Below are 19,676 nucleotides of genomic sequence, written 5' to 3' on the forward strand. Positions count from 1 at the left end.
TTAAAAAACACAGATTAATTTCTAAATTGTTTGTGAAGAGCAGATAGTTGAACATTGAAGCTGTTGTTATGCATTTTACGGATAGCGTTGACATTGATTAGATTAGATTAGATTAGATTAGATTAGATTAGATTAGATTAGATTACTTACAGTGTGGAAACAGGCCCTTCGGCCCAACCAGTCCACACCGACCCGCCGAAGCGCAACCCACCCATACTCCTACATTTACCCCTTTACCTAACACTACGGGCAATTTAGCATGGCCAATTCACCTGACCTGCACATCTTTGGACTATGGGAGGAAACCGGAGCACCCGGAGGAAACCCACGCAGACACGGGGAGAATGTGCAAACTCCACACAGTCAGTCACCTGAGTCGGGAATTGAACCCGGGTCTCTGGTGCTGTGAGGCAGCAGTGCTAACCACTGTGCCACCGTCCAAATAATCAATTTCAAGATTTTTGATGTTGTAGGTGCATTGAAACTTTTTTGTCCTGGCCATTTTTAACCAGTGCCTGTCTAGTAGATCTCAGAATGAGCATCTTTAACTGACAACACAAATGTGTTTAAATGACTTCTCAGAGAGGTAACCCTCACAGCACACTAGTACACTCAATAAGACATCAGGCCACATACATAGATCAGGATCGCAGTTCACTTTTAACTCCTGTCCCTCTGTGTTCTGAAAGGGTAGAAGCATAAATCTATTTCTCACTCAAACTGTTGTCTCTTTTACCATCATGTTCATACTACTAGCAGATTCAAATTCAGTTTATAATATATTTTCTCTCTTTGAAGCTTCTTTGATAACCTTGTCAGGTGTGACATTCTACAATGGGTGTACGTCTGCGTATGATGTGGATGTGCCGGTGTTGTACTGGGGTGGACAAAGTCAGAAATCACACAACAACAAGTTTTTGGACAGCAGACCCTTTGTTGGGTGTAGTGGGAGAGAAGAGCACACAGACACAGAATTTATAGGCAGAAAGGTCAAGGGTAAAGAGATCAAAAGATCATATAACTGGTGTGAATGGAGTGTCGAATAATAAGTCTCTGTAGGTGAACAAGAGTGTTAGATGGTGTGAATAAAGTGTCAAATAGCTGCATAACATGTGAAGGAATGACCTATAATCAATTAAATGAGGTAGAGAGAAAAATTAAAAAATAAGGTCTTGCTGAAGACAAGCTAAATGACTGGAATAAGATGATAGGTATAAGTGTTGCATGTCGAGGTCCAACCAAAGTAATAAGTAATCCAAAACAGTACAAACTAATTAAAGGTAGAGAGATCATAACAATTTATCAAGATGACGGTGTTAAAAACAGGACAGAAAGACGGTCTCAGGTACACATATTATCCCATGGCATTGTTTGAAGAACATACATTTATCCTTGGTGTCCTGGCAGTCAATCAATATCACTAAAAAAATCTGATAAACTACCTTATTGCCAACTGTGACATTTTGCTCACCACTCTTCTGTATCTGTAAACTCTTCTTTACTGTCCTGTCAGACGAAGTGGTGGAGGCAACGTTTAAGAGACATTTTGATGTATATATGATTAGGCAGAGAATAGAGGCACATGGACCACTTAGAGGCAAAAAGTATTTAGTATAGAGAAGCATCATGTTTGGTGGACCAAAGGGCCTATTCCTATGCCGTTCTTTCCTTTGTTCTTTTGTGAAAATATTCAACAGCTGGAAGTCAGTATCAAATGTGGTCTCTGTGTACCCATTTCAAACATATATTTTATTGTTTCAGAGTCAGTGATAAACTTAGAGCTCCCTTCTCCACTGTGGATTACCATTTCTGACATAGACATTAGACAATAGACAATAGGTGCAGGAGTAGGCCATTCTGCCCTTCGAGCCTGCACCACCATTCAGTATGATCGTGGCTGATCATTCTTAATCAGTATCCTGTTCCTGCCTTATCTCCATAACCCTTGATTCCACTATCCTTGAGAGCTCTATCCAACTGCTGTGGTTCTGTTCGCCGAGCTGGAAGTTTTTGTTGCAAACGTTTCGTCCCCTGTCTAGGTGACATCCTCAGTGCTTGGGAGCCTCCTGTGAAGCGCTTCTGTGGTGTTTCATCCGGCATTTATAGTGGCCTGTTCCTAGGACTTATAACAGCACACAAACCAACAGCTACACTCAGACAACAACTCACCAGAACGAAGGACCCGATACCCAGCATGAGCAAAACTAATGTAGTGTACAAAATCCCATGCAAGGACTGCACAAAACACTATATAGGACAAACAGGAAGACAGCTAACGATCCGCATCCATGAACACCAACTAGCCATGAAACGACATGACCAGCTATCCCTAGTAGCCACACACGCAGACGACAAGCAACATGAATTCGACTGGGACAACACTACCATTATAGGGCAAGCCAAACAAAGAACAGCCAGGGAATTCCTAGAAGCATGGCACTCATCCACAAACTCCATCAACAAACACATCGACCTGGACCCAATATACCGGCCACTACAGCGGACAGCTGAAACTGACAACCGGAAGCGGCAGGGATTGTAAAAAACTGCGGTCCCAGCACTGATCCCTGCAGTACCCCACTGGTCACCGCCTGCTATTCCGAAATGGAGCCGTTTATTACTACTCTTTGTTTCCTATCAGCCAACCAATTTTCAATCCTAGTTAGTACCTTGCTCCCAATACCATGTGCCCTAATTTTGCTCACTAACCTCCTATGTGGGACTTTATCAAAAGCTTTCTGAAAGTCCAGGTATACTACATCTACTGGATCTCCCTCATGCATCTTCAGAGATACATCCTCAAAAAATTCCAGATTAGTCAAGCATGATTTCCCCTTCATAAATCCATGCAGACTCTGACCTATCCTGTTACTACTATCCAGATGTTTCGTAATTTCATCCTTTATAATAGACTCCAGCATCTTTCCCACCACTGAGGTCAGACTAACTGGTTTATAATTTCCTGCTTTCTCTCTCCCACCTTTCTTAAAAAGTGGTACAACATTAGCCACCCTCCAATCTGCAGGAACTGATCCCGAATCTATCGGACTCTGGAAAATAATCACCAACGCATCCACGATTTCTCGAGCCACTCCTTCAGTACCCTGGGATGTAGACCATCAGGCCCCGGGGACTTATCAACCTTCAGACCTAACAGTCTCTCCAACACCAATTCCTGGCAAATATAAATTCCCTTAAGTTCAGGCCCTTCAGCCACTGTTACCTCAGGGAGATTGCTTGTGTCTTCCCCAGTGAACACAGATCTGAAGTACCAATTCAATTCTTCTGCCATTTCTTTGTTCCCTGTAATGTATGGTTCAGTTTTTAAGGGGAAGTACCCAATTGGTCTCTATATTCTGGACTGATCTTCCTGAAGGAAAGCAACCCACACCCCAATGTCACTTGCATTGAGGGATGTTTCTGTGATTGAGTGTTAGATTACCAGTGGGATTCTGCAGGGCTCGGTGCTGGAATGCTTGCTGTTTATGGTTTACGTTAATCATTTGGACCTAAATCTAGGTGGTATGATCAAGAAGCCTGGAGATGATGTGGAGATTGTTAGAGTTGTAAATAGCAAGGATAACTCTAAATTTCAGAAGGATGGTCTCATCTGGTGGGCACAACAGTGGCAAGTGAGATTCAATCCAGAAAAGAGTGAGCTAATGCATTTGTGAAGGGCTAACAAGTTAAAGAAGTTGACTATGAATGGTAGAGCCATGGAAAATACCGAAAATCGGAGGGACTGTAATGTGCATATCCATAGATCCCAGAAGTAGCAGAACAGGTAGGTAAGGTGGTTAAGAAGACATGTGGGATGCTTGTCTTTATTAAATAATGCATAGAATACAAGAGCAGAGAGGTTATTCTGGAACAGTATATAATGCTGGTTAGGCCACAGTAGGAGTATGGCATGCAGCTCTGGTCACCACATTATAGCAAGGATGTGATTGTACTAGATTTACCAGGATTCTGCCTTCTGATGGGTTTGATCTATGATGAAAGATTGGATAGGCTGGGGCTGTTTTTCTTGAAGCAGCGAAGGTTGTGGGAGGGCTGGATAGAGGTGTATAAAATTATGAAAGACATAGGTAGTGTGGGTATAAGGGCACTTCTTCCATCAGTTGAGTGGTAAATCATCGGAGTACATAGATTTAAAGTAAGAGGAAACTTGAGAACAATTTTTTTTCCCTCAGAGGTTTATGAAGTCTAAAGCTCACGACCTGAACGTGTGATTGAGTCAAGAATTTTCATAACATTTAGGCAATTTTAGATATTCACTTGAATTGCCATAACCTCGAGGGTTCCGGGTCAAAAATTGGAAAATGGGATTAGTGTGGTCAGTTTGTTGACTAACATGGACATGGTGTGCTGAATCAACACATTTGTAAAGATCTATGAGCCTATGATGATTTAAATATTTGGTTAAAGGTTGGAGTTGCAAGTGCAGACTTGCTTATTAAAATGGTCTTCAGCTTTACAAAAGCTGTTTGGAGTTTTAAATTCTATGATACTTTTGGTTTTCCAAGTTTATTTGCATGGGGAGCTGTGATACTCCTTGTACCTTTGCAGCCCTGTATGTTTTTGTACATTACAAAGTTGCCTAGTGTGATGTAAGTTATACGATTTATATATGTTTAATATCATTTAATTTGGATTCTTGAAGTTTGAACAACTGGCATATGTTTTTTTTGTGTCTGAAGGGGTATAATGATTAATATGTGGTTTATTTATTTAACTATGGAGATTTATCTTTTTAAGTCTGACAGAGTTACTGGAAGCTAACAGGAATTTGTTTATATCTGGATTTTTTTATGAATGAACAAAATAACCTTTTGTACATTAGGTTTTCAATATGAAAGATGAAGGATTGATTCTTTTCATTTGATTAGAGGAAACGCCCTTAAGCTTTACAAGGAAAGTTTTTTAGTTTCAGTTTCAGCAGTTTTGTCAGCCTTGGCTGAAGGTGGATTTGTAATACTTGTGCTCCTCAGAAAGGGAAATAGTTTAGGATTGTTAAGAAATATGTTAACTAAGTGTAAGCAGTTTAGTTTAAAAGTTCCAGACAGATGATAAATTAAAGCACAGTTAAATTAAGCTCTATAGGTGTAAAAGAAAAAGGAATTCTCTCTGGTATGCATACTACAAAGGAGTGTTTTTTGAATTAAAGGGATTATACTTTTTAAAACTTTAAAAACATTTTATATGTACATTGTTTGGCTTATTCCATATAGCCTTTGTTTATTTTGCATAATAAACTTCTGTTAAATCCAAAGATGTACATTCCATGCTTCTGTTTCAGTCAAAAAGCAATTTTAATTTAAAGCAAGAAAAAACTAAATATGATCAATCAGGCTAGTTGTCAGTCTCTGATCTGATTTGTCCACTAAAAGCATTAGCTGTGATTATAGGTACACAATGTATTTAGATAAGTCTGGTTTTTCAGTCTCTTGAAGGTGGTTAGAGAATTTCGGAGTCCAAATGGCATGACCTAACACTGGTACAAGTTTGCCGTTATAAAGGCAGAGATTTCCTTCACATGGATTGTCAAGGAAGCCTGCCAGTAACCCTTTAGTAAAATATCTTGATAATGTAGGAAACTTTACTCACCCTATCTATGTAATTTTCTAACTGAGCTACCTGATTGAAGTTGGCTCTCACCACTGCATCACCATTTCAGTAGTTGATGCAGAGCTTGTGCAGGGGGCACAAATACTATAGAGAAATACCAATTACTACTGCAAGATTGTATCAATTGGTGCTCTAAAGCTAATCACGTTTCGAATCTGGGTTCGCTTTTCTGGATGAGCTGATAGGGATGTTGCCTGATGAGAGGGACCTCTCTGATGTCCACATTATGTTATAAGACCATAAGACTTAGGAGCAGAAATTAGGCCATTCAGCTCGTTGAGTCTGCTCTGTCATTCAATCATGGTTAATAAGTTTCTCTACACCATTCTTCCTCTTTTTCCTCGTAACCCTTGATCCCCTTGACAATCAAGAATCTATCTACCTCAGTCTTAAATATACTCAATGACTGGTTTCCACAGCTTTCTGCAGTAGTGAATTTCATAGATTCACCATTCCCTGGCAGAAGAAATTTCTTCTTAATTTCATTCTAAAAGTTCTACCCTTTGCTCTAAGACTGTGCCCTCAGGTCCTAATCTCTCCTACAACTGGAAACATCTTCCCAGCATCCACTCTGTCCAGGCCATTCAGTTTTCTGTTACTTTCAATTAGATACTCCCTCATCCTGCTAAACTCAATTGAGAAGAGACCCAGAGTCCTCAAATGTTCCTCATGTGTTAAGGTTTTCATTTCTGGGACCACTCTTGTGAACCTTCTCTGAACCTGCTCCAGGGTTAGTACATGCTTCCTGAAATATGGGGCCCAAAGCTGTGCACAATACACCAAATGTGGTCTGACCAGAGCATTATAGAGCTTTAGACGTACATCCCTGCTTTCATATTCAAGTCCTCTCAAAATGAATGCCATCATTGCATTTCTCTTCCTAACTACTGACTCAAACTGCAAGTTTTCCTTGAGAGAATCTTGGATTAGAGCTCCCAAGTGTCTTTGTACCTCAGACTTCTGAATTTTCTCCCCCTTTAGAAAATAGTTCATGCCTCTATTCTTCCTTCCAAAGTGCATGACATCACACTTTCCCACGGTGAACTCCATCTGCCACATCTTTGCCCACTCTCCTGTTATGAAGGTATAAAGGTACTTTATGAGGGTTGAAAAGCTAGCAAGGACTGTCTGACACAGCACAGTGTTCTGAACAAGGTAACAATGTAACACTTTATCAGAACCAATAGTACAGCTATGTTGCTGTGGAACACAAAAACAAATTCAAATTCAGCCAATCAGTTGAAATTATGCCCCAAGATATCAGAATCCAATCAAATTTGAATGTATTATTTTGATAATCTTAAAACCAATGAAATGATTCAATGTTAAGGGATGTAAAACCGGACATTTTGAACAGTTAAGGAGAATTACCAAGCCACCAACAACTACAGACTGCCAGCAGAACAGCGCTCTGAAAGCTACCTGTCTATGACAAGTTTGCGCAGCAGAACATCAAAAAGACGACAGAGGGAAATCTGCAGTCGAAGATACCAAACTGACTGGTTTTGATATGTGATTTTTTATTTTGTAAATCTTAACCCAGATTTTTTTTTATCAGACTAGTATTGTAATGAGGGAGGTAAAAGATAGGCTTAAGAGAAAGGAGTTGTAAATAGTTGTTGGTTTTAATATTCTCTGTAGGACTTAAAGAATAAAGTTGTTAATTTTTACTTTAAATATTGAGTCCTGGGATATAGTTCTATGCCTCTCGAATTTTAACAGATTACAGCATGGGGTGAGTCTTTTCTGTGTTGTTTGTTTAAATTAGCAGAGGGCTTTACCCCGTGTCATAACAATACTACTTGCCCATCTATCTATCTTTGTATCATCTGCAAACTTAGCCAGAATGCAGTCAGTTCCTTCATCTAGATCATTAATGTATAAAGTGAAAAGTAGTATCCCAACACTGACCCTTGAGGAACACCACTTGTCACCACCTGCCACCCTGAGAAAGATCCTTTTATCCACACTCTCTGCCTGCTACCAGACAGCCAAGGTTCTATCCACGCTAGCACCTTGCCTCTAACACCTTATCTAACTCAGCAGTTTCCAATTCAGCATGTTGTCAAAGGCCTTCTTGAAGTCCAGGTAGATGATATCCATTGGCTCTCCTTGGTCTATTATGCTTGTTACTTCCTCAAAGAATTCTAGCAGATTTGTCAGACATGACCTCCCCTAAATGAAACCATGCTGACTTTGCCCTTTTTTACCATGTACTTCCAAGTACGGTGGCACAATGGTTAGCACTGCTGCTTCACAGCGCCAGAGACCCGGGTTCAATTCCCACCTCAGGCAACTGTCTGTGTGGAGTTTGCACATTCTCCCCGTGTCTGCGTGGGTTTCCTCTGGATGCTCCGGTTTCCTCCCACAGTCCAAAGATGAGCAGGTTAGGTGAATTGGCCATGCTAAATTGTCCATAGTGTTAGGTGAAGGGGTAAATGTATGGGAATGGGTCTGGGTGGGTTGCTCTTCGGAGGGTCGGTGTGGACCTGTTGGGTCAAAGTGCCTGTTTCCAGATTGTAAGTAATCTAATCTAATCTAAAAAGTATTCAGAAATCTCATCCATCACAATGAACTCCAGGATCTTACCCACGACCGAAGTTCGGCTAATCGGTGTGTAATTTTCCGTCTTTTGCCTTACTCCCTTTTTAAACGGGTGCCACGTTAGCAATTTTCCAGTTTTCTTAGACCCTCCCTGATTCTAGCGATTCCTGAAAGATCACCACTAATACTCCCACAACATCTTCAGCTATCTCCCTTAGAACTCTGGGGAGTCCAGGTGACTTAACCACCTTCAGACCATTCAGTTTTTCTAGCACTTCATGTTGGTGCATCCTTGCCTAGCATAAGCCCTTAAGTTCGTTAAGCAGGCTTGTTAATTCTGCTTCTTGTTCTACACCTAAGTGAGCAAATATGAAGTCCAAGTTTACTGTATTTCTGAATGGGTTACTTCACTAGTAAAAGTTCAAAGTGAGCTTCCCCCATGTCTCCATCCAATTCATGCCCATTGCTACCCAAATCCATATCAGATAATTCATTTCCTTGATCTTCTTTGCTACTCTGTAGGGGCCACTGAATGGGGCCTTGAATGGTTCACCTGAAATTGATTGGGCCACTAACACATCTCCTCCTGGCTGAAAGGTTCAGGATTTGGTGGTTGGTTTGCCTTTTGTTTCATCACAGTTTGGAATACTCTCACATGTTTTCAGATGACTTCCCACGGTGATGATAGTTACTGGAGGAACTCTGTAACATAGACTAATATGGACACTTCTTCCTTCTATTCTGAAAAGAACACTCCTTGACTTGTTCCAGAGATCCTCACAGTTGGTACTTGTAAGAAAGTTCAAATAGAGTAAAACTAGTGGATTCATTGGGTAAGTTTCTGTGGCGAACAGAAATAAACACCTACCCCTTTATCCCAGTTATGGGGTTATTCCCTGATGCCCTGATCATTGTGTCTACTGATACCATCCCAGTATTCCATGTGACTACAGGGAACATGCAGAAAATTTCTTGATTGCACCCAGTATAGCCATGATTTCCTGGAATATTTTAGTGATAAAAAAGATTGTGGCCTTGATCTGACACAGACCATGCTGGGTGAAGAATTGGGTGAATTCTCTCACCAATGTTTTGGCAGATGTGAATTTCAGGGGAACAGCCTCTGGGAAATGTGTTGGTACATTATGGAAAGACTATACTTACTGGTAACCTGCTTTTGGTTTGAGCAGTGATTCCACGCAGTCCAATAATAATTTTTGAATGGTTCTACAAAGGCCTGTACAGGAATCAGAAGTGCAGGTTTTGTTGCAGATCATGGGTCTTTCCTACAAACTGGTGGCAGTGACAGATGCTGCAAAACTTTACTGCATCTTTGTGAGCTGTGGCCAATAAAAATGCTGGCTGATGTGAGTTTGGTTTTCACATACACTGACATACTCAAACATTGGAACTTTGAGCTAGCTGCATTATTCCTATCTGGTACCCCGTCAGCATCTTACATGCTGTATTATTGTGCACACCTCATTTAAAGGTCTGTGACTGGAGGCCTCCATTTACTCATAAGCATCTCACCTCATTTGTAATGTAGTAGCATTCAAGAACTGTTCTGCTTCAGCTTCAGTGTGTGCTGTCTGAGTTAGCACTTTTAACAGTCGGTCAGCTACCAAGGAAGTTCTGTTTATTATTTCTTTGGAGTTTTCCAATCTCCTGGAAAGAAAGGTTTTCAGATGATTAAACTGGATGGTTTTCTGTTGTCACTGCCACTCAATTTGTAGTTGCTGAGCTTGTCTGTTCATAAACTATGTAACCACACAAGCATGGAAAATGCCAGTCACTTTCACTTGCTGTCTTTTGGTCTCCTTAATCTCAACAAGCTTCTTGGCAACCAATAGAGATGCTATTACGTTTTGATCCTGCTAGGTTATTGATGAGTCTATAGACATGCAAACTGGGATGATTTTCCTTCTCCTAACACAAGTTTGCACAGTAGATGCACTCCGAAAAGGAGGGCAGGAATGTTTTCTCCTTTAATCCTATTTCCAGCACCTTGGTACTTGTTATACTCTCTAATGGTAAGGTTATGCTTTTTCCCAGCAACAGAGTTTGGCTGGCCCCACTATTACTCAGAATCACTACAGGCTCCCCCATTTCCCGTAGGAAAATGTGACTACTGTTCCTTTAGATCCCGAATCCCAGTAAATCTCAGGTATTTGTTTAACCTAGTCTGCACTTTCATTCAAAGCTACAGTCAGAGATGCCTTGGTCTTCTATGCTTTCAGTCTGATTCCAATTCTTTGCACAGGATGTATGTGCCTGGATAAATGCACTTATTTTATTCTGTTGCCTCCAAAGGTGGCCTAGACTTTCCCACCCTTTGGCGATTAAAATACACTTGGCCTCACTTTTCATCTTAGCATGATCCCTCCTGTCTTGAGTAGGACTCCCAGTATTTACCCCCTCTCTCATGGTTGCTCAGTTTCACATCAATCTCTCAACCTATGTACTTTCAAAATGATTAGGGTTGACTGGGGGAGGGTTTCTTCTGGAACAGGGGTTTATGGATCAGCTCATAATCATTAGCTAGTATGACAGCTTACCTAAACCAAATTACTCTCTGTCTCTCTATGTGTATTGTTATTGGGATGGGAATGGAGTGTTCTATACTCCTCAAGGAGAATTATTTAATCTAAAGTTTTGTAAGTGGCTTCTGCTTTAAGTGCTTGTTCCCACTGGTCAAAAGCAAGCTGCTTTAGCTTTTCAAATTCCAGTAGATCTGGTCAGGCCATTTTCAGCAGGTGCAGTTTTTCTGATATATACGTCCGGCGCTAACTGCTACGTACTTACGATAGCTTTTTTTGATTCCTGTAATCAGTGGCACTTGCCTCAGTAAATTTTGTAAGCTTTCACTGAAATCTATTCTGCAGTCATAAGGATCATTCTTGGACTGGTCACTTGAAAGAGATAAAGAAGGCTTCTACCTCTGCCTTATCGAACTAAGGAATTAAATTGTTCTGCCCTTAAGTCTGCAACAATGTCTCTTCTGGAGACATAACAGGATTTGTGCCCCTCAGATCTAGCTGTTTAGTCCAAATACTTTTTTCCTGTTGTTATTTCTGAAATTTTCTGACTTATGTCCTTGATCTTTGCTCTCTCTCATTTCTCTCTCACTCTCCTCTCTTTTGTCCCTCACCGTTCTCTCTGCCTGTCTTTCCCTTTCTTCTCTATCTTTTCATTCTCTTTTTTTCTTGAAACTTCAATTTCCACTGCTTCAATTTTAATCTCTGTAATACTACTTTATCTGCTTCGTCGAAGAATCAAGTAAACAGTATTAAATAATAGACCCAACTGTTAGTGGTCCAAGTGCAAAATATAAGTAGTTCATTACACATGTATGCAGGGAGCAGCTCAAAGTCTCTTCACTAAGTTACAAACAATCATGGTTTTTCCACAGAAAATAAAGTTACATATCCCAATTCAGGTGGACAACCTACCTAGGATGAGTCTTGGTCCTTGTCACATGTTCTAGTTATTAACTTATGTTTCAACCTGGCTGTTCAGAGTCCAAACAGCCTTAACCAAAGTACAGAGTCTAGATTAGAGTGGTGCTGGAAAAGCACAGCAGGTCAGGCAGCATCCGTGGAGCAGGAAAATCAACGTTTTGGGCAAAAGCCCTTCATCAGGAATAGAGGCAGGGTGCCTTCAGAGTGGAGAGATAAATTAGAGGGGGATGGGGGTGGGGAGAAAGTAGCATAGAGTACTATAGGTGAATGGGGGTGGGGATGAAGGTGATAGGTCAGAGTGGAAGGTGCGGGAGACGTCCTCAACAGTACCCTTCCACCGACACACTCATTTGTTTGGCTGAACTGGTCCTCAGCCTTAACAATTTCTCCTTCAAATCCTCCCACTTCCTCCAGACCAAAGGGGTAGCCATGGGCACCTGAATGGGCCCCTGCTATGCCTGTCTCTTTGTTGGCTATGTAGAACAGTCCATCTTCCGTAGTTACACCGGCACCACTCCCCACCTCTTCCTCCGCTACATTGATGACTGCATTGGTGCCAACTCGTGCTCCCGCAAGGAGGTTGAGCGATTCATCAACTTCACCAACACATTCCACCTTGACCTTAAATTCACCTGGACCATCTCTGACACCTCCCTCCCCTTCCTGGACCTCTCCATCTCCATTAATGACGACCGACTTGACAGACATTTTTTTACAAGCCCAACGACTCCCACAGCTACCTGGATGACACCTCTTCCTACTCTACCTCCAAAAATGCCAGCTTGTATTCCCAATTCCTCCACCTCCACCGTATCTGCTCTCAGGAGGAGCAGTTCCACCACAGAACACACCAGATAGCCTCCTTCTTTAGAGACCGAAATTTCCCTTCCCACATGGTTAAAGATGCCCTTCAATGCATCTCGTCCACATCCTGCCCCTCCGCCCTCAAACCCCACCCCTCCAACCGTAACAAGGACAGAACCCCCCTGGTGCTCACCTTCCACCCTACCAACCTTCACATAAAGCACATCATCCAACGACATTTCCGCTACCTCCAAACGGACCCCACCACCAGGGATATATTTCCCTCCCCACCCATTTCCTCTTTCCACAAAGACCATTCCCTCCATGGTCCACACCCCCCAACAACCCATCCTCCCTTCCTGGCACCTTCCCCTGCCACCACAGGAATTGCAAAACCTGCGCCCATACCTCCTCCAAGGCCCCAAAGGAGCCTTCACATCCATCAAAGTTTTATCTGCACATCCACCAATATCATTTATTATATCCATTGCTCCCAATGGACGTCTCCTATCAGAGTGCTTTAGGGAACATCTCCAGGACACCCGCACCAATCAACCCCACCGCCCTGTGGCCCAACATTTCAACTCCCCCCTCCCACTCTGCCGAGGACATGAAGGTCCTGGGCCTCCTCCACCGCCGCTTCCTCACCACACGACACCTCGAGGGAAAAGCCTCATCTTCCGCCTCAGAACACTTCAACCACATGGCATCAATGTGGATTTCACCAGTTTCCTTATTTCCCCTTCCCCCATCTCACCCCAGCTCCAATCTTCGAGTTCAGCACCGTCCTCATGACCTGTCCTACCTGCCTATCTTCCTTTCCACCTATCCACTCCACCCTCCTCTCTGACTTATCACCTCCATCCCCACCCCCCCAATGATTTATTATACTCTATGCTACTTTCTCCCCATCCCTACCCCCTCTCATTTATCTCTCCACTCTGCAGGCACCCTGCCACTATTCCTGATGAAGGGCTTTTGCCTGAAATGTTGATTTTACTGCTCCTCGGATGCTGCCTGACCTGCTGTGCTTTTCCAGCACCACTCTAATCTAGACTCTGGTTTCCAGCATCTGCAGTCCTTGTTTTTACCTAGTTGACCTTAGCCAAAGTACAGCTTTACTATAGCTAAGCAGGATAAACTTATTCAAAGTTAAACATATGTTCCTTGAAGATAATAAAATAAAGACAATAAAAGATAAACGTATTTTCCTAGTTGTATTACAATGAAGTCAAAATCCCTAACTTTCTAATTATACCTAACTAAAAGTGAACAGAGGAATCTAAAACTAGAGGACAGAGGTTTAAGGTGAGAGCAGAGAGATACAAAAGGGTCCAAAGGGGCAATTCTTTCTCACACAGGTTGATGAATGTCTGGAATGGGCTGCCAGAGGTAGTGGTGGAAACAAGGACAATTTTGTCATTTAAGAAACATTTGAGGGATGGGATAGGTATGGAAGAATATAGACCAGCACAAGCAAATGGGACTAGTTTAGTTGTGAAAACTGGGTGGCATGGGCAAGTTGAGCCAAAGTTTCCATGCTATAGAACTTTGTGACTCTATCACATGTAACATTATGATTAATCAGAATGTACAAGCACAACCTCTAATTTCAAGATTTTGATTGAGAGTTATCCCAGTCATGTGTCCTGGATCCCCATTGAAGGACTGTCAACTGGTATTCTGGTCTTTCGTTATCCTTTATCTTGGGAACACAGACTTGCAGACTCTCGTCCCTAACCATATAAGGGTGATGGTAGCTCTTTAAACGTGTGTGTGTGTGTGTGTGTGTGTGTGTGTGTGTGTGTGTGTGTGTGTGTGTGTGTGTGTGTGTGTGTGTGTGTGTGTGTGTGTGTGTGTGTGAGAGAGAGAGACACTTCAATTAAAATTTGGACCCTAACTAGTCTAATTGCTCACTTTTTGTAAAAATGCCAGCTGGTTCATATAAGTCTTTTCCAGAGGGAAATTTATCTTCTTTACCTGGTCTCCCCTACTTGTGTCTCTGGACTTGCAGTAATGTAGTTGACTCTGAACAATGGCCGTCATAAGAGACTCAACAGTAATTGCTTACCCATCCACTTACACCCACATTCTCTGAACAAATGAAAAAAAAAAGGATTTCCTGGCTTTCAGCCAATTTTCTAACCCCAGGTACTTTAACTGTTCGAGGATCAGAACTTTTTAAAGCTCCCTAAGAACAGGCTGGCATTGAATGCAAACATTTTTATAAATCATATTTTATATTTTTATACAATATATAAAAAAAGTCTTACAGTGACAGTTTCTCCATTCTAATTCTTTTGTTTCATTCATCAGTTCAAATCTTGGCCAAGAGCCCCCAGTTTGTGAGAACCAGTCCCTGGGGTGATTCCTAATTTGTTGCAGTTCTACATGGGTTTCCTCAAACAGTTAAGTTCTGGGGTAATGGACTGGCTTCCATTAAATATTTATCTGCCCCATCATTTGGTGCCAGATTAATTTTAAAATGATCCTTTCATTTGTGGACAACTTTCTTCCAGACTCAAATGAACTTATGCTTCAAAAGATGTCCGATATAACTAGGCTTTCTTAATTAACAAAACAAGTGAGTTTATTGTTACTCAGTATGTGGAGAAATAGGAACATAACACATATTCACACAGATTAGAAATAAGAAGGGAGTCCAAAAAGATAAATCTTTAAAAAAATGTATGGATCAGTCTATCCATAAAGGATAGTAAACTTTATGGCTGTTGCAGTGGATATTACTGGTAGCATTGACATTGGTAATTGAACAGCTGTTTTTTGTTTTATTATCATATCACAGTCTGAGATACCCCCGGAGATCACAATTTGTCATTCAGTTTCTTCCTTTGAAGCTTCTAATGGCACCTCATTAGGTGTGACATAGTCTCCCAGAAAAAATGAATTTACAACTGCATCAACGTTGGCTGTGTGTCCTTTTTATGTAAACAAGAATATTGAAATGAAATTTCGATATTTTCCATAGATGATTTTGGACTATGATCAGTGATCAAGACGGTAGAGATCTTAGCCTACAGTACGAAAAGAAGTGAAAAGAATAATTTGGCACAGACAGTCTAACACAGGAAAGCTCACATCTTAAATGCATTATCTGGGCTGACATGACATCAATTGTCAAAGTTTACTTGAGAATGTAACTTTTAAATGTTATATGATTTACATATGAAAGAACTGAAACCAACATGTTCATTCTAAAAGATGAGAGACTTGACAAACAATCCAGGTCTTTTTCAATATATAATGTCAGTTACATCACATTGTAAACGTTTGCTATAAAGTCTGTGTCTTATGATCTTATACTCCAGAACTATCTGATGAAGGAGCAGTGCTCCAAAAGGTAGTGCTTCCAAATAAACCTGTTGGACTATAACCTGGTGTTGTGTGATTTTTATCTTCTAAATTCCAATGTGCTGCACTTGTGATGGGTTGGGGAACATATGATTTACATTGGTCAAATAATTTTAACTTCATTGCGGTATTATACAGGATAATTTTCAAAATTTATATTTTGGCAGTCTGCATTCAGTTACCGGGAGTTAAGTTGGGTAGATGGAGTACAAAGCTAAATCACTACAGGGTCAATGTAATAAACTGCAATTAATATTTGCAGTCGTTTGCAGGTTTTTCAACCATAATTGGGGGCGGCACTGTGGCTTAGTGATTAACACCGCTGCCTCACAGCGCCAGGGACCTGGGTTGGATTCCCGCTTCGGACAACTATCTGTGTGGAGTTTGCACATTCTCCCTGTGTCTGTGTGGGTTTCCTTCAGGTGCTCTGGTTTCCCTCCACAATCCAAAGATATGCGGGTCAGGTGAATTGGTCATGCTAAATTGCCCATAGTGTTAGATGTGTAAGTCAGGGGTAAATGTAGGGGAATGGGTTTAGGTGGGGGTGGTGTGGACTTGTTGGGCCAAATGGCCCGTTTCCATCCTGAAGGGAATCTAATCTAATCTAATCATAATTATACCTGGTGGCTCGACTTTCCAGGTGAATATTGCTGCTACATTTGCCCAAGTATTCTGATAGACAGGTACTAATCGGAGCAATGTAGACTGGAGTTGTGCATTGGGACTGTGCAGAATCCCTGTGGTATCTGATTCAGTGAGTTTGCCCTTCATCTGGAAATCTTCAAAGAATCCATTTCAAGTCAGAGAATTCAGAGAGATTTAATTTGCTTGAGCTTAGTGGATACCAAGGAAAAGTTAAAGTTTGACTAACATTGACTCCTAGTAACTTTTAAGGTGAATCACTGGCTCACTGCTGAACAGATTTTTTTTTGCTCAAAGACTTTAATAAAGAGATACAAGTTATTTGATATTTATGCAAATGAGAACAAGAACTATTGACAATCTGACCATAGTACCATGTTTCATGACATTATTCAAATGGTCGTCAGGCAGGTAATGAAAGTATTGTGGTAATAGGTAGTATGCTCAGGAGTCTGGATACTGTTCTGTACAGTCACAACCAGGAGTTTCAAAGGTTGTGTTATTTGCCTGATGCCTGAGTTAAGTGCATCTTGTTGCTAGAAAAGAACTTGGAGATTCAGGGAGATGATACAGCTATCTTGATCCATGAAGAAACTAACAATATAAGTTAAAATAAGAATGATATTTTTGCTGACAGGGTATCAGGAATAAAGGATCAAAATTAAAAGAAGAACCTTAAAAGTAATAATTTCAAGGTTGTTACTTCATCCATGCAATAGTCAGCATTGGAAACAGATACTGAATTAAGTATATAGCTTAAAAATGGGAATGGGAAATAAACATTAGCACCATAAACTAATAGATTTAAAGAATACAGTTTTAAATTAGTCTCAGGATCAGGATGTTACCAGCAAAGTCAGCATTTATTGCCAATCCCTAATTGCCTTGCAAAAGAATTTTGGAAAATTATTGGAAAGATCACTGAAATCACCAGAATGTGAGAACAGAAGAAACAATAAATACAAACTTACATAGCCAGAGGAAATCAACTTCAACCTCAGGAAGTGATATTGCATCTAGAGTCCTAGTTTGGTCCCACCCAAACTGCCATGCAATTCTGGCCATGTTATTAAGAAATACCCATCATGGTATTTGAGGACTCAGAGGAAAAGCTACAAAAACTTCAAATGCTTATTCTGGAAAATAAAACATTTGGAGGTGAAACTGTTAAAATGTTCTGTTTGGCTGCTATCTGAAACAGAACCAGATTCTTTATAACCATATTGTATTCGACATTGCTTTGACCACTATAGGTCCTGAAGCTGCTTTATTGGTAGCATTAAGCACTATATTCTTACCAAGCTAACCGACTCTTCTGCGACAGCTGAGGTGCTGCAAAAATCCTCACTAACCCCTTTTATTCCCGACTCAAACTTGTGATTATCTAAAACTCAGTTGCCTACATTCTAACTTGCATCAAGTCATCAAATCTTCCCTCTTACTAAAACCACATTGGATCCTGATTATGATATTACACAATTAAAAAATTTGTTTAATCTTTCCCATCCCTCCCTATCTCTGTAATCTCTTCCAGCCCTTTAAGTCTTCCACATCTCAGTAATCCTCAATTCATGCTTCTTGTACATTCCCAGTTTTAACCTCTCCACCAACAGGTGAACACACCTTCAACTACTCACTTAAGGCCTTAAAACCCATATGTTTGCCCAGGGTGTTTTTATCATCAGACCTAGTGCCTCCTCAGGTGGTATATGCAGCTCCACTTTAACACAGGTGGTGAGAAAGAAAGAAAGAAAACTACTGCCAGTTCGATTTGCAAGTACTCCAACATGCAGAAGATAAAAAAGCCGTTGTGTCCAATGGATGCAATTTATCTTGGGTTGGCAATTCAAGGCTTAATATACAAGCAATTCTATTTTAGTTATGTAAAAAGTACTTGGTACTAAACTAATTTTTTTTTATTCCAGGATTACCTGGTTCCATTCCAGGGGCAGCATACCCTTACAAGGCTGGACCTGGAGCTGGAATTTTAGGTAAGAGTCCTCTGCTTTACAGGGAGACTTTTGTTTTCTTCTCATTTTTCTTCTTTGAACTTTGACAGACTTCTCAGAATAGAAGTCTGTTCTGCTTTACATTCCACATTTTCTATCGAGTTTGTTATGGATCATAGAGTGTTACATCATGGAAACAGACCCTTCAGTCCAAACAGTCCAGGCAAACCATAACTCCAAACTAAATTAGTCCCACCCACCTGCGCTTGGCCCATATCCCTCCAAACATTTCTCATTAATGTTCTTATCTAAATATCTTTTAAACATTGTAACTATAGCCCCATCCACCACTTCTTCTGGAAGTTCATTCCACACAGGAACCACACTCGGTAGAAAAAAAAAGCCTGTCATGTCTTCTTTGGATCTTTCTCCTTTCACCTTAAAAAAATGTCCCCTCGTCTTGAAATCCCCCATCCTAGAGAAAAGACACCATCCATTCACCTTATCGATATCCCCTCATAATTTTATAAACCTCTATAAGGTTACCTCTCAACTTCCTACGCTCCAGTGAAAAAGTTCCAGCCTATCCAGCCTCTGCTTGTAACTCAAATTCTCCATTCCTGGCACTATCCTCGTAAATCCTTTCTGAAACCTCTCCAGCTTAATAACATCCTTTCGAAAACAGGGAGACCAGAACTGCACACTACTCCAGAAGAGGCCTCACCAACACTCTGCACAATCTCAACATACATTAGGGACATTTACGGGACTCTTGGATAGGCACATGGAAGTTAGTACAATGAAGGGTAAGTGGGTTAGTCTGATTTTAGAGTAGGATGAAAGGCTGGCACAACATTGAGGGCCACAGGGCCTGTAATGTGCTATACTGTTCTATGTTCTATAACATCCCAAACTCCTATACTCAAAAGATCTAAACAATGAAGGCAAGCATACTAAATGCCTTCTTCACCACCCTTTCTTTTTGTGATGCAGATTTCAAGTAATTATGTCCCAGAACCCCTAGGTCTCTCTGTTCTTCAACACTGTCCAATGCCCTACTTTTAATTCTACAGGTCTTGTCTTTGTTTGTTTTACCAAAATGCAATGCCTTGCATTTCTCCAAACTAAACTCCATTCTTCAGCCCATTGACCCAATTGATCAAAATCTCTTTGTAACCTTAGATAATCTTCTTTACTATAGCACCAATCTTAGTGTCATTGCAAACACTTACTTACCATGTTTCTATATTCTCATGTAAATCATTTATCTAAATGA

The 19,676-nt window shown here is 40.9% G+C and overlaps 1 protein-coding gene across 8 annotated transcripts in view; it reads left to right on the plus strand.

Annotated features, from left to right (window-relative positions):
• Positions 1 to 19,676, plus strand: part of elna (elastin a) — a 287,761-nt gene that overhangs the window by 49,997 nt on the left and 218,088 nt on the right. For all 8 annotated transcript variants that reach the window (XM_087977478.1, XM_087977474.1, XM_087977475.1 and 5 more), the window contains exon 4: positions 18,377 to 18,442. In XM_087977478.1, the coding sequence (XP_087833604.1) occupies positions 18,377 to 18,442 (66 nt within the window). The remainder of the gene's footprint in view (positions 1 to 18,376; positions 18,443 to 19,676) is intronic.

This window comes from Chiloscyllium plagiosum, unplaced genomic scaffold, assembly GCF_037043375.1.
Source record: "Chiloscyllium plagiosum isolate Xiang-an unplaced genomic scaffold, Cpla_swu_hap1 HiC_scaffold_31, whole genome shotgun sequence".
In the NCBI taxonomy this organism is placed as follows: domain Eukaryota; kingdom Metazoa; phylum Chordata; class Chondrichthyes; order Orectolobiformes; family Hemiscylliidae; genus Chiloscyllium; species Chiloscyllium plagiosum.